General features: G+C 38.2%; 1 protein-coding gene across 6 annotated transcripts in view; it reads right to left on the reverse strand.

The window, feature by feature from the left end:
- Positions 1–1997: 1997 nt before the first annotated feature.
- The window catches only part of Ggnbp2 (gametogenetin binding protein 2), a 36872-nt gene continuing 21420 nt past the window's right edge, over positions 1998–17449 (reverse strand). For 4 of the 6 annotated variants that reach the window (XM_074046323.1, XM_020171085.2, XM_020171089.2 and 1 more), the window contains 8 exons: positions 12704–12913; positions 11556–11730; positions 8963–9157; positions 5541–5688; positions 4875–5000; positions 4641–4789; positions 3813–4061; positions 1998–2634 (listed from right to left, as the gene is read on the reverse strand). In XM_074046323.1, the coding sequence (XP_073902424.1) occupies positions 2431–2634; positions 3813–4061; positions 4641–4789; positions 4875–5000; positions 5541–5688; positions 8963–9157; positions 11556–11730; positions 12704–12913 (1456 nt within the window). In that variant the 3' untranslated portion in view covers positions 1998–2430. The remainder of the gene's footprint in view (positions 2635–3812; positions 4062–4640; positions 4790–4874; positions 5001–5540; positions 5689–8962; positions 9158–11555; positions 11731–12703; positions 12914–17449) is intronic. The other 2 variants (XM_074046324.1, XM_020171090.2) reach the window with 1 other exon arrangement.

A 17449-nucleotide genomic window follows, 5' to 3' on the forward strand; every position in this document is an offset into this window, starting at 1 on the left:
ACGATGTATACCAAAGATTACGATTGAGTACTTACTGTGAGGCACTTTAAAAAACTTTAGAACACATATGCACAATCAGTACTTATTTAGCCATGCTGGGATGGAAGCCAGGGGCTCGCACACGCTAGGCAAGCGCGCTAACACTGGGCTACATCCCAGCACATCATTTTAAAGATGAGTATAGCTGGACTCTGGTAGCTCAGGCCTATAATCCTGGCTTCAAGCCTGTAATCCTAGCTACTCTGGAGGCAGAGATCAGGAGGATCATGATTCAAAGCCAGCCCCAGGCAAATAGTTCTCAAGATCCTATCTCAAAAAAACTCAACAAAAAGAGGCCACGGGAGTGGCTCGAGTGGCTCAAGTGGTAGAACGCCTGCCCACCAAGCCTAAGGCCAGAGTTCAGGTGCCAGTACTACAAAAAAAAAAGAAAAAAAGAAAAGAAAAAAACCTGATACAGAAGGAGCTAAGCATGATGTCGACGGTAGATAGTCCAGTCAGACCAGAGTATGCTTCTAAACTGTCTTCATTCCATTCTCGGTGGTTTGATTTTTGTTGAATGTAGCTGACTTTATTTTCTGGCCACTCGATGCAAAGAAAAAGGATCTCTGAAGCTGAGTATGTAGCTCAGTGGTAGAGCACCTGCCTAGTATTCTCAAGACCCTGAGTTAGAACCTCAGCACTGCAAAAAAAAGAAAAAAGCTGGAGCCAGGCTTTTTTTTTTTGTAATCTCACAAGTCAGAAGGCTGAGGCAGGATTTCAAGTTTGAGGCCAGCCTGCACAACCTATCCTTTGTATGGCCTCAAGGGCAAAGATTAAAAGAAACAAACCAAGCAAAATAAATAAACTAGCTATGGCTTTTAGGGCTCTCAGAACAAGGGCTTAGGGGAAGCACAGTTTTTTGTTGTTGTTTTTTTCCAGGACTGGGGTTTTAACTCAAGGGTTCACAATTTCAAAGCAGGTGCTCTACTGCTTGAGCCACAGCTCCATTTTGTTCTGGTTATTTTGGAGATGGGGGTCTCACAAACTATTTGCCCAGGCTGGCCTCAAACCACAATCTTCCCGATCTCAGCCACCCAAGCAGATTATAGGCACAAGCCACCAGCGCCCAGCTCAGTTATTTTTTAAGGATTCCACAATGAAACCAAACAAGGGTCTGAGAGGAACCATTACTCATTTTTACCTCTGTTTTTGTTCCTTCACCACACCTAGCTTTCAAAGACAACTGGAGAGGTAGATGAAAGAAATGCCATCAAACTCTGGAAATTAAATCTAAGCATTCACTGTTGCCCGATTTGAAATCTGATTTCAGTGGCAGGAAACCTAAAAATTCACTCTATCCCCACCACACTAAGGTATCTCTTGTCTGTTGCCCACCAAGTATCAACATGCAGACACAAAGCTCTAAGTTTGTGTGTTTATTGTGCTATTTGACCTTTTAATCAGCAGCAAAATGCTACTCTTGAGAAATCTTTCTCCTTCAGATTTGGACAGCTTGTGACACCAGTGAACTGAAAGACCACAGTGACTTTTCTGCGGCTGCAGTAATACAAACCACCACGATGTGATTGGCTCTCAGTGCATCCTTCTTATCCCAGTCATACCTGCTCAGTAATGACTTATCAAACAACCCCTGGCTGAAATTCTGCCACATTTTATTTTCACTCTTTTGGTCAATATGAACCTCTGAATTTAAGAGGCTTTTCTGTTACCTCTTAGAATCTTTAATAATAGCAATTGAAGTCATGAAAAAGTAAGATACTAGCCAGTATTTAAAGGTATTGCAGCAAATTTATTCTTTCAGAACAAGACTAGAAACTACGTTTCTCAGCTGTTAACACTCTGATCAACTAAGAATTTTGTCTTCAATGATTTGCATCTCTATCTTCATTTGCTCTTCATCTTTCTCCAGCAACACTGACCAAGTACCAAGTTCACAAGTGGCAAATACTAAAACACTGCCACACATTAAATAGAAATATGTACACCAAATTCTACTATGCGTATTAATAAATATTCTTTATTTTAAATTTTGCACATTGCGCTTTAACATTACATCCAAACATTTCGCAAATGGATGTCTACTTTGTAAAACCATATATTCAGCTCATTGTCATTTCTGTACAGAAGTATAAGTACAACATTACTTTTTGCCACTAAGTTGCTTTAGTAAGTCTCACAGGAAGAGAAACATTTAATGAAAAGAGATGGCTTAAATCATATGGCAGGCCTGCGCAGCCACGCAACTAAAGACACAAGCTTGAAGAAAGAACAAACTAATGAGGTTACCTCCACCGTCTCCCAAAACAAGAAAGAATCACATTGATTTAAGATAAAATTTTGTCGTAAGTCACTAAATTAAGAGTTTTTTGAAAGAGAAGGCGCAGTAGTCATCTTGAGTGTTTCATTGAAAGACAGAGCTACTTTATTTATTTAATTTGCTCCAGCCGTTGTCAACCAGCCACTACAAATGGGCCTCTTGTGGTCATTTAAGCGGCAGTATTTATTAAATTTCTCCTTCAGATGCTGTCGGTATTGTTCTCTATTGCTGTAGAAAGACTGGTTATTAGCCATAAATGACTGTATTTCATCTTGTGAGATAAAGATTTCCTCATCTGAAGTACATTCAGACTCATCCTGCAAATTAAAGCAGCAGTTAAGACATCACTTTGAGAATGCAAAATGTTACGCCGATAGAAGACAGTTAAAAATTAAAGCAGCCTAGCTTGTTAGTTTCAATTCAGTCACACAAGCCTTTAATTGGAGTGTTCACAGAATAAGCCTCATGTCATTCTTAGAAATACACAAGAATAAAATCAAACTCAACTTGGTTTGAAATCCTGAATCTACAATTTATCCTCCATTCCTATGAGTCTACCAGAATAGTGACACCCACCTGCCTTTAAAAAATGACTAATTAGAGATGGTTACAACTAGTTACCAAATTTTAAGTAACCACACTTATCTCTAGCTGCTCCTTTGATGAAATTTTTATCTTCGCAAACTAAGTAAAAGATAATATTTTTGGGGGGGAGAGGGGGAAGAAAAAAATAAAAATGCAAAGAAAAAAAAAGAACTTTTTTTTTTTTCGGCTGGGGGGGTGGTGGTGGATTACTGGAGTTGAACTCAGGACTTCTCATTGCTTGCCAGGCAGGCACGCTACCACTTGAGCCACACCTTCAGTCCAAAGATAACATTTTTTAACTTAAAAAGTTACAAAGCATTACCATTAAACTTTACCACCATACACAAAAGCAAAAAGCTAATATTCCAAAGGATTAGGTTGCTCAGGATCCTAATTATTATGGAAAAAACACCAATCTCCCTCCTTCAAGAACCAATACACATATACTCTGCACTCAGTTCACTTGGAATCCAGTATAATTCATCTAAAGTCTCAGGAGTTGGTGTCAAAATATTTTCCAAGCTCAGTTGTGATTTTACCCTTCAAGATACCTAAAGGAAGTAACATAGAATGAAGGCTCTACTTCAGATTTTGTATTCTTTCCTCGTCTGGAATGGTGGCTACCATAAACTGCCATTCAGGCAAAATTTGCTTACAATAACCTTCTTCAAAGAGGCAGATTCATAGACATGCTACCTCTCTATCCTGTTCACCCAACCAGTCTCTTCTAATGTTGAGGCAAAAGAGAACAAGCAATGTGCTCCAGAGTAGTTGCATAAACCAAGAGTAGAAGAACAGAAATGAAATCACCAAGGTATAATGGAATTAGCTTTCTTAAAAGCCTCTCTACTCCCCACCTGAAACCCTCAAATATCATCCCCTCATCCACAGTAAGACATAGATTACTTACAAGGAGTTCAACTAAGCTCTTGGCACCTTTTCCTGAATCAGGACCAAGCAACGTTTCTGTGGGTTCTGCAAACTGTGGTACGTTTTTTCTATGCTCAAACCAGGGCAGTGGTTGCCCACCCTTTTCAGTGCTACAACAGCTTTCAGGATGTGCATCTTTGGTCTTGTCTCGGTGAAACACTGTGTGCACGGTATTTCCTGAGGTCTCTCGATTACCTGGATCTGTAATACAGCTTCCAAGCTTTTGGATCTAAAGCCATAGCAAAAGATGTCCCAGTCAAAAATAAAAAACAAACAAACAAAAACCAAGAAAGAACAGTAATTATTATTCAAAGAAAAACAAACACACACTAATACCCTGGAAGACAGCAAGTTCCAAGGTAGCGTGGGCTCCAAAGCAAGACCCTGTCATCAACAACAAAATGCCCCATGGAGTGTTAAACCTTTAGAAGGAATACTGCGTAACAGCAGCTGGCATTTACTAGGCACTTACTACATCCCCAAAACTATGCTAGCCTGCCATATAACTTCTTCACCTTTATGAGAACAGGACTATTGTCCCCATTCTGCAAATGGGAAAACTAAAATTACCCCAGATTACATAGCTAATTAAAAAATTTAAAGTATCATGAAAAGAATGAATTGGATTTATGATTCACATGGACTTTTGAACAAATAACCTCCAAACCCCACACACACTCACAAGATAAACAGTATAAAATACTTATTCTAAAAAACATAAATCTTAGCAGCTACGATGCACATGCCACTACAAAGAAAGTATGCTATTTTCAACAGCAAGTTTAAAGTTGTAAGTTATGACACTTACATGTTCATCACATTTCAACATCTTGCTTTTCTTTTTCTTCTTTTTATTTTTTCCTTTTGTGTTACTCTCTTCAGAATTCGCCCAACATTCAACACAACTATCACCATCATCTTCTTTGTCTTCACAGTGATGAACACAGGAATCATCACCTGAAAAAAATCAATAATCCTTTTATTTATGCTAAGTCAGTCAGTCATATAGTAGAAATAAATGTGAAGCTTAATCAGAACTTACCATGTTCATCATGGTTACAAATGCCTTCAGTGCAAGCAACATCTGAACCTTCTCGAGAACCTGTTTCACTCCCTTCCATGCTTGATGAATATCCACAATCACTACCATTACAGTGTGGAGATATGCCTGAGAATAAACCCAGGGAAAGCTATAATTAACATAGCACAAAGACCAAACCAACTGGGACCAGAGAAAAATTTCAAAATTGATGACTTACTGAAAGTAGAGAGTAAATTAAATGAATATATGATAATGGACTTACAGCTGTTTTGTTTCTGTCAAATCAAAGAACATAAAGAGAAGGGTAACAGTGGCTATAATCCTAGCTACTTAGGAGGCAGAGATCAGTAGGATCATGGTTCAAAGCCAGCCTGGGCAAAGAGTTCTCAAGACCCTATCTCGAAAAAACCCTTCGCAAAAAAAAAAAAAAGGGCTGGTGGAGTGGCTCAAGTTGAATGCTGAGTTACACACACACACACACACACACACACACACACACAAAGAGAGAGAGGGAAGGGCAATATTAAGTATCTGACTAGATTGCATGATATTTTGGAGACTACAAATCAATTTTTAAATTACAGATTCCAAAACTTCTAAAAGTTCTTACATTTAAAAGAAAGGACAGACTTAGGAGTTAATTTTAAAAAGAAATCATTTACTTACCTTTCTTTATTTTAGGGGACCCCAAAAGATTGCCACTGCTAGGACAGGTACATGATGTATTTTCATTGGTAACAATTACTTCTACACAACTATTACCATCTTCAGTGCTGCCACAGGCTTTGCAGCTATTTTCTATGAAGTCTGTTTCCTTTAAGGATCAACAGTAAGACAGTAAAAAGCTTCACCTCCGTAATAGCTACATTTTAACTTAACAATAATTAGAGAGACATCATGAGGTAAACAACTGAAACGATTATTCTAATGAAAAGTCAATAAGCCACTTCAAGACTGTGAACCAATGGAAAACAAGTGAAGAGTTAGTGGTATCAACCAAGTTTAGGGCAGCAGCTCTCAAGGTGTGATTTGCTGAATGAACCCAGAAGGGTTCCCTAGTTCAAACTATTTACCACAATACTTACATATTATTTGCCCTTTTCACTGTATTGACACACTGATAGATTTGTGCCTTAGCACAAATCAAAGCAGTGGCAACCAAAGTGTACTAAAAGTCACTGTATTCCTCACTTATCAGACACTTGCAGGCAAAATAAATCAAAGGATATTTCACAGTATGATTAAAGCACTGCTGTTGCAAACAAAAGTAAAACAGCAGGAAAAGTACTTGTGCAACTGAGTTAGTTGCTTTTTTTCTGGAACATCAATTTCATGTAAAAGAACAAGAAAAACTATGGTTATTCAGACTTGGATATTTAGTAGGCATTTCCTCAAAAGTGAATGAAGTTGATCTATCACTTCAAGGAAAACAATGGACAGTATTTGTTATCAATGATAAAATTAAGACTTTGAAACAACAGTCAGAATATTTAGAGAACTTGAGCACAATGCTACAAACTTGAAGTTTCCTAATACTTAAGACTTTTTTTTTTTTTTTGTGGTACTGGCGCTTGAACTCAGAGCTTACACCTTGAGCCACTCCACCAGCCCTTTATTTGTGATGTTTTTTTCTGGGATAGGATCTCGAGAACTATTTGTCTGGGCTGGATTCAAACCATGATCCTTCTGATCTCTGCCTCCTAAGTAGCTAGGATTATAGATGTGAGCCACTGGCACCTGGCAGACTTTTGTTTTTATGAGATGAGGTCTCACTATGTTTTCCAAGATGGTCTGGGGACAACAACAAGGTCTTGCTATGTAGCCCAGGCTGGCCTTGAACTCAAGATCCTCCTGCCTCAGCCTCCCAAGTTATAGATGTGCACCACCATGCCTGGCTTTTCTAATAAGATCAACAGTAATTGTGAACACATGTGATTATCTGATATTACATAATGAAAGGTCAGCATTTGAGAGATCTGCGTAATTCAGTGAATCTGTCTTTTTCAAAAGAATTCCAATGCATGATATTACATGCATGAGTAAAGTATTTATTCAGGGCTGGGGATGTGCCTCTAGTTGTAGAGCAGCCTTGAGTTTAAACCCCAACACTGTCAAAAAAGAAAGAAAGAAAGAAAAGAAAAAGACTTACTCAAAGTCTCATATTGCAAAGGATTTCAATTTAAAATAGTATAAAGGACAGCCAGGCAACGGGGACTCATGCCTGTAATCCTACCTACTTGGAGATCAGAAGGTTCAAGGTTCAAAGCCAGCTTGGGCAAACAATTTATGAGACCCTATCTTGAAAATACCTAACACATAAAAGAGCTGGCAGAGTGGCTCAAGTGGTCAAGCGCCTGCCTAGCAAGTGTGAAGCCCTGAGTTAAAATCCAATGCCATCAAAATATTACATTAAATAAAAATAAGTAAGATATGAAAAGGTCATTGATTAGGTATCAGAGTCCACATCACAACTAATCTTTCAGAAACTTGTTAAGTTATAGTATCAAAGAATATCCACAACTAGCCTGGCATGGTGGTACACCATGTAGCTGAGTAGCTGTAATTCCAGCTACTTAGGATGCAGAAGCATTAGGATCTCAAGTTCAAGGCTCAAGTGGTAGAGAGCAAAACTAAATAAATAAAAATTAAAAGTCCACAAATATCTGAAAAAGCTTGTATTTTTAGCTTCTGGAGCTGGTGTAGTGGTACATCCCTATAATCCCAGCCTCCTGACTAAGGCAGGAGTCCCAGGCCATCCAGTCTGTGCAATATAGTGCACACCCCGTCTCAAAAAAAAAAAAAGAAAGAAAAAAAAAAGTGTTAAAACATACCTCTTGGGGCTGGGATGTAGCTCGGTAGTACAGCACTTGCCTAGCATGTGTGAGGCCCTGGGTTCGATCCCAGCACCAAAAAAGAAAAGACAAAAAAACCCACCATACCTCTCTTTTCCTACAATATCTAATCTGTATGAGATCAGACTTTTTTCATATGCCTCAACCAAGCCAACAAATAGAAACCAATTGAGTGCAGAAGCACATATAATACAACTGAGTCAAACATTAAAGATATTTGCAAAAATATGGAAATAATAGTCTTTTCACTCTTTTTGCTAAAGATAGCTATTTTTTCAAAACATGTTATTTGATTAACATGTAATGGGTTTATGACTATGTGTGTGTGTGTGCGTGTGTGTTGTGGTACTGAGGATTTAACCCATGGTCTTGCACATGCTCTACCACTTGAACCACTCTATCAGTCCTTTACTTTGTTTTTGAGATAGGGTCTCATGTTACTTTTGCCTAGGTTGGCCTTCAACTCTGGATCCTTCTGCCTCTACCTCCATAGTACCTGGGATTCTAGGCATGCACCACCATGCCTAGTGGATATATGTTTTTATTTTTTTTTTCTTTCGGTGGGACTACAATTTGAATTTAAGGCTTCGAGCTTGCAAAGCAGGAGGCTCTACTGCTTGAGGCACACCTCCAGTACATTTTGCTCTGGTTATTTTGGAGATGGGGGTCTTACAAACTATCTGCCCAGGCTGGTCTCAAATCTCAGTCTTCCCAATCTCAGCCTCCCAAGCAGCTAGGTTACAGGTGTGAGCCACCAGTGCTAGTGGGCATATGATTTTTAAATGAATACAAATAACTTAAAAATTCTCTGCTTTAGCTTAGAGTATAACTCAGGCTCAGAGCACTTGCCTAGCATATGCAAGGACCTAGGTTTGATCCTGAGCACCACAAAATAAAAACAAACAAAAAAATTTCTCTCCTTTAATTTCTAATACAGTAAACACTGATAAGTATTAAATATAAGCAAAGCTCACTGGGTACTGTAAAGAGGTTCTGTGACCAAAAAGTTGAGAATTCCTCAAGGTCATGCACAAAAATTCCACATTTTGACTTTGCTCTAATAGCACACTAAAGTCAGGTAAAGAGATAAACTAACACTGTATTTACAAAACAGATGCATGACATTAACAGTTCTGGTTTATACAGACTATGAGGAAAAAGCCAATAAACCAACTGGAAGAGCATAGTAAACAAGCAGTATTTCTATCCAAAAGAGTTGATATTAAGCAGTATTACCTTCTCTTGGCTTACTTCTTTTTCATCTGCTGTTTGTAAGGAAGTAGGAATATCACACACGCACTTGTTTTTTCGTCTGTTCTTCCGTTTTTGGCGTTTCTTTTCTTGCTTGAGTTCTCTTACACGTTCCTCTTCTGAAAATTCCTCACAAAGTTGTTCCAAGCGGCTAATACCCTGTACTTTTTCCACAGTCATCTATTATAAAAACAAAGCCGAAAGTGAATACTGGTCATGGTTTCCTTTATTTTTCCATGGGAATTCTTATTTGTTAAACTGAAATGGTATCACATACATCCAAATAATATTTCATGCTGCAATTTCATAGATATCCTCATAAAGAATCTTAAGGGTTTTTTTTTTTTTAACTTCCTTTTTCTTTCTTTTTTTTTTTTTTGTGGTACTGGAGTTTGAACTCATTGCACTTGCCAGGCAATGGCTCTATCACTTAAGCCATGCTCCTAGCACTTTTTGCTTTGGTTACTTTTTTTTTTTTAATAGAATCTTGCTTTTGTGCCTGGGCCAGACTGGACCACAATCATATTTACAATTCCCACATAGCTGGAATGACAGGTATGAAACATCACACCAGCTTTTTATTGGTTGAGATGGGGTCTTGTGGACTTTTTACTTAGTCTGGCCTCAAACCACAATCTGTCCTCTCTCTGCCTCTCAAGTAGTTAGGATTATGGGCATGAGCCAAGAATCTTAAGTTTTATTATTTTTTTTCCTTTTGTAGTGATGAGGATAGAACCCAAAATTAAAACACAGTTTAATATCTTAAATAATAACAGTCTTAAAAATCTACTCAATCAGGTGCTGGTGGCTCATGCCTGTAATCCTAGTTTACTTGGGAGGCTGAGATTTGAAGGATCATGGTTTGAGGGCAGCCCAAGCAGTTTATGAGACTTCATCTCCAAAATAACCAGAGCAAAATGGACTGAGAATGTGGTTCAAGTGGTAGAGTGCCTGCTTTGCAAGCACAAAGCCTTGAGTAGTTCAGACCCCAATATCACCAAAAAAAAAAAAAAACCAAAAACAAAAAATCCACTTGCGACGTCAATATACAACTAGTCCCTATGGGGTGTGTGGCGGGGAACACATATACACATATAATTAATTATTTTAATTAATTATTATTGTAGTACTGGAAATTGAACTCAGGACCACTGGGGAATACATTCCAGCCATTTTATTATTTTTGAGTTTTTTTGGGGTGGAACTCAGATTTGAATTCAGGGCTTCACACTTGCTAGATAGGCACTCTACAGCTTCAGCCACTCCTCCAGCTCTGTTTTGGGTTGGGTATATTTTGAGATAGGGTCTCACAAACTATTTGCTGGCTTCAAATCATGATCCTCCAGATCTCTGTCTCCCAAGTGGCTAGAATTACAGGTGTGAGCCGCTGGTGCTCAGGTTCATTTGTTTTTGAGACATGCTCTCACTGATTTGCATAGGCTGGCCTAGAACTCCTGATCCTCCTGCCACAGCATCCTAAAGGCTGTGATTACAGGCATGTGCCACCACACTGGCAATATTCTGCTTTTCAATTTCAGAATTTTAACATAGCAGAATAAATGATTAACTCATTTCCTCACATAATGAAAAAACTAGCTAACTTGATTAGATGACCTAATCTCTGAAGGCACAAACATTCAAAGGGAAAAATTTTAAAACTCTGTTCACTAAAAACTAGTATAAATCTCAGACTCCCCAGAACAGAGTGCTTGAAGTACATGGGTGGACTTCTGGAAAAAGCTTTTATCCCATTTTCAAAGGGACTGGCAACCCCATAAAAGGGTTACAACCATAGTTTGGTAATACAAAATATTCAGTAGCCAAGTACCTATCTTCTAAGAATATAATTGAAAAAAGTTACCAAATGCTAAGTACTAGACCCAATAGTAGCATTATAAAGAGTTTTCAATGTGCTTCTAAATGTAGTCCTCTACCCCATGCATGTCCCTCCCCCCAGCGCTGGGGATTGAACCCAGGGCCTTGCTTGTACATACCGCAAAAACATTCTACCACTGAACCATACTCTCAATGCCTAAAAGCAGTTCTTCTGTCATGGCATGCATACTGTATTTGCTTACTTTTTAGGCTACTTTTAATTTTTCATTAGTTATGTTTCACAGTAGCATCCTTTTTTTTGTGGGGACTGGGATTTGAACTCAGGTCTGCGCTTATAAAGCAGGCACTCTGCTGTTTGAGTGACACCTCCAGTCCATTTTTGTTCCATTTATTTTGGAGATGGGGGTCTCTCCAACTATCTATATGGGCTGGCCTTGAATCGTCATCCTCCCAATCTCAGCCTCTGAAGTAGCTAGCATTACAGGTGTGAGCCACTGGTGCCTGGGTATAGTAACATCTTTTTAATCAGCAACTGTAGCTTTCTACTCTGACAAAACCTAAAAACCAAGCTGGGAAGAGTAACAGGATTAAAAAATGAAAGAAAAATCCAAAAACTTAAATCTCACCTCCCCAGAGCCCCTTCCACCCAAAGTCACGTTTATCAGATCACAGGTCTCTAGGGCACTGGTAGTTTAAGATTCAGTGTAGTACCTTAACTACAGATGCAACCCATTGTTCTTACCTCAAAGCTCTTACGTAAAGCATCAACACCAAGATAGAAAAGCATCTGCCATGTCTGCTCTTCAGCTCGTAGTTTTTGCCAGATTCTATGTAGCCTTTCATAAAGATGAATTCCCAAGCAGGTCAGAACCTCTTCTTGAGCAATATCTATTGTCTTAGCATGCCTTTCTCTTCGCCTATACAGAAGAACAAATCACATAATACATCTGCAAGTTGATATTAAACAGAATCTACCTACCTAATAAGTCAGCTATATATTTATAATCAATTACATATATATAAGCATGCACATATATAACCAATGAGAAATAAACATGCAAGTACAACTGACTTCTAATAAATTGCCAAAAACATGGTAATTCAGGAACTGACTCTAAAGAGATGGGTTTCAAGGCCTAGAGAAATCATGTGTCTACCTTAGAATAGATATAACAATTCCTTTTACTTTTCAATTTTAGTAAAATTTCCATTTTTTTGTTTGGTCGGTTGGTTTGCTTTGAAAGAGAATGAAGAAAGGCAATGCCAAGGTGACTCAATCATAGGCAAAAGCCCTCTAGTAGAAGTGCTCATAACACTACATAATGAATGAGGTCTCTGAATTCTAAAATACATAGCTGAAAGTAGACACTCAAATGAGAGCTGATACACAGATACATAAAACATAAGGGGAAATGATTTATTCTATAAACAACTTTTTTCTGATTTAGTTTTCAGAGATGACATTTTAGAGTCTCTTATTAATTATATAATACATACAGTTCATGAATTACATTCAATAAAGCATTTCTTAAACCCCTGCTGCAAAGATCTCATTTCTATGCAAAAATTATTATTGTGAATAAAACCTAAACATGCTAATGCATGGATGAAGAAAAATTCCTAGTAATCATTTTCAAATGAAAATGATAACCTATTATAATGAAAACCAACAAAAAGCCCATCTCCCTTCAAGCAAGAAGGAGCAGAGGACCAAACCAAACACCAGAGAACAGTTTCTCCATATTTTCACTCAGTCAAGTAAGAAAACACATTATAAACACACTTCAATTTATACATACAGCGTATGTACAGAGACAGAGGTGATGAAAATAAACTTTCGGTAATAAATGAAGCAAAGCGCTAGATAGCCCATTCTAGCAAACTACATACTCATACCCTCCTGCGAACTCTGGCTCAGCACGACCCAAAAGATGTGCAATGAAGTCTGTTTCACAGCAAACATGTATGTGTCGTTCATGTGGACAGCACCGCAAGCCTTCATAAAGTGCAGCACAGTAGCCCTTTTCTTTGCTGCAATCAAGTTCACCAATAAGAATATTGTATGCTCGGAGGACTTTATTTTTGCAATCAGTGCAAAACCTGTTGAAAAGAAAAACCTCAAAATTAAGAACTGGTTGTGTAATTATTTCATGCAGCAAATAACAGTATACTACATGAGGGCAATCCCCTCCTATCTAGAGTGTTTTTTTGAAGGAAAAAAAAAGAAGCCTCCATACACATATTGTAAGTATATATATGACTAGCTGCATTGGCACACGCCTGTATAGCCTCAGGAGGCTGAGGCAGGAGGGTTACTTGACTCTAAGAGTTTGTGGCCAGCCTGGGCAACATAGCAAGATCCCATCCCAAAAAAACAAACAAAACAAAAGCATACTCATGTAAGATAAAACATATTTAGGTATTACATAAACATAGCTAATTTGTCACTTGGAAGTTATTTTGGCCTTAAAGAACCAGGCAGATAAATATTTGTTATTTAATAAAATACATGTCCACAAAACAATAGTTGCCAAGGACTACTATATCTCTACTTCAAGAGCTATTTGTACAGATCAGAAATAAAACAGAAGCAACAAACCAAGGCCTCTTAGCTAAGTTCCCTCTCCTTCCCACTTCTGAAAACAGTGTCTTCAGCCAGTAAACTTTAATTCAAATTCTCACTACAACATTTAGCACATCCCCAGTTAAGCATTTGGAAGTGGGGACAGGGATGGAGAGAATAATGAAACATGTATTGTTTAACATTCTGGTAATTTCCAAACTGCCAATTTTTTTCCAAAAACTACATGTTACTTACTCAATGCACAGACATAATATAGACAACATATACATAGAAATCTGTTTTAAACTGGAGTGTATATAATGTGGTGAAAATACAGAAAATTTTATAAATTTAGAGAAAGAAGAAACTTTCATTTATTACATTTATCAAACTTAAAGAACAGACCCTGTTTTTTCTTGTTGTCATTGTTGGTTTACTTATTTTTGAGATGGAGTCTTGCTATGTAACCCAGGCTGGCCTCAAACTCACAATGATGCTGCCTCAGCTACCACCACACCCAGCAGAACCTGCCTGATCTTTGAATCCCTGCAATAATCAAAAATGTGGTTTAGTAAAAAATTCAGGCTTAAACTGTTTCTAACTGGCTGTCTATGAAAATCGGTTATGCTAGAACAAGGAAAATTCAACTCTCACTGATTTAAATTCATTTCCCATGTGAACTCATCTACTCCCATGGCATCAATCAACATATCTATAAAGATGACTCATGGCTGGGTGTGGTGGTGTACACCTGTAATCGCATCTACTTTGGAAGCAGAGATCAGGAAGATCATGCTTCAAGGCCAACCCCAGCAAAAGTTAGTGAGACCCCCATCTCAACAAATAAGTCAGGTATGGTGGTCACACATATAATCCCAGCTATTGTGGGGCAGAGGTAGGAGGATCAAGGACCCAGGCTGACCCTAGGCAAAAATGTGAGATCCCTAACCAGAAAAATAACTAAAGCAAAAAAAAAAAAAAAAAAAGAGTAGGTGTGTGCTCAAGTGGTAGAGTGTCTGCCTAGCCAGCACAAGGCCCTGAGTTCAAAACCCATTAACCCCCTCCCTATACCCGCCCCTCAAAAAAAGATGACTTGATTCAATAACTGCTCAAGACTCTCCTCTTGGGTTGCTTGAATGCCTCAAGCAGTAAAGCACCTGCCTAGCAAGTGTGAAGACCTGAGTTCAAAACCCAGTGGGGGATGGCGGGGGGGGGGGGGGGGGGGGGGGGGGGGAGAGCCTCTGCTCTTGCCTGAGGGTAAGAGCCATATTGAAAAATGGTGAGACATCAAAGATGCCCATAGGCAACACCTTAAACTTCATGTCCCAGGGTAACACCGTTCTTGTCTTACGTCCTCTCCTAATCCCTGTTAAGAACATCATCATTCTCTTTAGGTGCCATATTAAAGATGGAGCCAATTTTTAAAAATTGTTTTTTTCTTAAATCTCTTGTAGGTATCTTCTTTTCAATTCTCTCTGCCCTGGTTTAAGTTGCCTAGACTGTTTTTAAAAGCCTAACAGGGTAGAAAGAAGAAATAACATAAAAATTACAAAAGAGAGGAGAGCTCGGGGTATGGCACAAGTGGTAAAGTACCTGCCTACCAAGCAAGAAGTCCTGAATTCAAACCTCATTACACTCCCCCCAAAAAACAAACAAACAAACAAACAAAAACCCACAAAGGACTCAAATAGCCTTTTTGGTAAAGATGATACACAAACAGCCAACTCTTTCTAGCACTAATGCATCTCACAACAAAATAATTTTTCTAGTTGGGCACCGCTGGGCTCACACCTATAATCCTAGCTACTCAGGAGGCAGAAATGAGGAGGATCGAGCTCCGAAGCCAACCCGGACAAACAGTTTGAAAACCCCTATCTCAAAAAAACCTACCACAAAAAAAAAAAAAAAAAAAAAGGGTTGGTGGAGTGGCTCAAGCATTAAGAGTGCCAGCTTGGCAAGTGTTAGGCCCTGAATTCAAACCCAGTGCTGCCAAAAAAATGATAATAATTTTTCTACAACAAATCTTTCTCAGCTTAAAAGCTGTCCTCTGCATTACATTATTACTGTTTTTAGTGTATCTTTTTTTTTCTTTAAATAAAGAGACAAAGTCTTGCTGTTCCCAAACTCCTGAGCTCAAACAATCCTGCCTCCACTTCCCGGGTAGCCGGGAACAACTGAGAATACAGGTGTGTGTCCCCTAGTCCAGTGCCTGTTATTTCTGACGGTCTTACTGTAGTATTTATTCTTATAACTCACATGCATTATTTTGATGTACACATGTCTTTACAGCCCAATAGTAGATAACAGTGTTTCTTTAAATGAACATGTTAAATTAGATGCTCTAAGCCCACTGGGTAAACAGAGGCAATAATGTCAACAAGTAACAGCAAATCATTATATTTCACTAATGTTTAAAAATGAACTATACAAAAATTAACTCAAAATGGACTGAAGACCTAGACGTAGGACCTGAAACTGTAATAAAATTTCTATGAGACAAAATAGGGGGAAAACATAAGGGCACTGGACTGGGCAATAATTTCTTGGATATGGCATCAAAGTACAGTTAACAAAAGCAAAGTAGACAAAAGGAATTTCATCAAACTTGCCTAGCATGCATGAGGCCCTCAGGTTCCATCCCCAGCTCCCCTTATCAAAAAAAAATTATCTAAAGAAAAAAAAAAACAGGCAAAGGAATTGAAAAGGCATTTCTCCAAAGATGATATACAAATGGCCAATAAGCAAATGAAAAGAGGCTTGACATCTTTAATTATCAAAGAACAGCAAATCAAAACCATAATTAAGTACTACTGCATACTCATTAAGATGGCCACTATCGAGGACATCTAGAAATCAGAACCTTTGTACACTGTTGGTAGGAATTTAAAATGTAAAACACTATAAAACCAGTATGGACCCAGGAATTCTCAATAAATTTTTATTACTTAAGCTAAAAAAAGTTAAGGAAAAAAAAGAAACCAGTATGGAAATAGAAATTAAAAAACTATCTTATGATAGACATGATAGAGACAAACACAGGTGTGCGCACACACACACAGATGCACACACTGTAAAAGGGATATTTGTAGATCTGTGTTCACAACAGCTCTACAAGAGCCAAGAAATGGAAGCAATCTAAATGTCCATCAATGGATGAATTAAGAAAATGTGTTTGATATACATGAGACATTATTCCAGCTATGGCTGGAAGCATGGCTCAAGCAGTAATATGCCTACTCAGTGCAAAGTCCTGAATTCAAATCCTGATATTGCAAAAAGAAAAAAAAGCGAAAGAAAGAGAGAGAGAGAGAGAGAGAGAGAGAGAGAGTGTGAGTGAGTGAGTTAGGTGCAGTGGTACACGCCTATAGTGCCAGTTATCTGAGACACCAAGGCAGCAGGATCACTTGAGTCCAGGATTCGATGTTTGCATGAGCCAGAGCAAGACCCTGTCTCTTAAAAAACAGGATAAAAAACAAGAAGGAAATCCTATCATATGTTACAACATGGATATATCTTAAAGGCATTATGCCAAGTGAAATAAGTCAATCACAAAAATTCAAATACTATATTTCAAAAGTTGAGGGGGGAGGAGTGTGAGTTTGAGACCAGTTAGGCTACACAGTGAGACCCTGTCTCAAAAAAAAAATTCAAATAAATACTATCTGATTCTATTTATATGAAGTATCTCAAATAATCAAACTCATAGAAACAGAAAGTAAAATGAGGTCAGGAACCAGTGGCTCACACCTGTAATTCTAGCTACTTAAGAGGCAGCGATCAGGAGGATCATGGCTTGAAGTAGGCCAGGCAAAAAAACCCAACATAAAAAAGGAACTAGTGGAGTGGCAAAAGATGTAGGCCCTGAGTTCAAACACGAATACCACAAAAAAAAAAAAAAAAAAAAGAAAAGTAAAGGGATTTACTGGTAAAGAAATTGCCAGGGATTGAGTAAGAGGTACAGTTTTAATTATGTAAGATGAAAAAGTTCTAGAGATCTTTTATACCATACACAAATAATTAACAATATTGTAATGTACACTTAAAATTGTTAAGAGGGTAATTATGTTCTATTA

This window comes from Castor canadensis, chromosome 11, assembly GCF_047511655.1.
Source record: "Castor canadensis chromosome 11, mCasCan1.hap1v2, whole genome shotgun sequence".
NCBI lineage: Eukaryota > Metazoa > Chordata > Mammalia > Rodentia > Castoridae > Castor > Castor canadensis.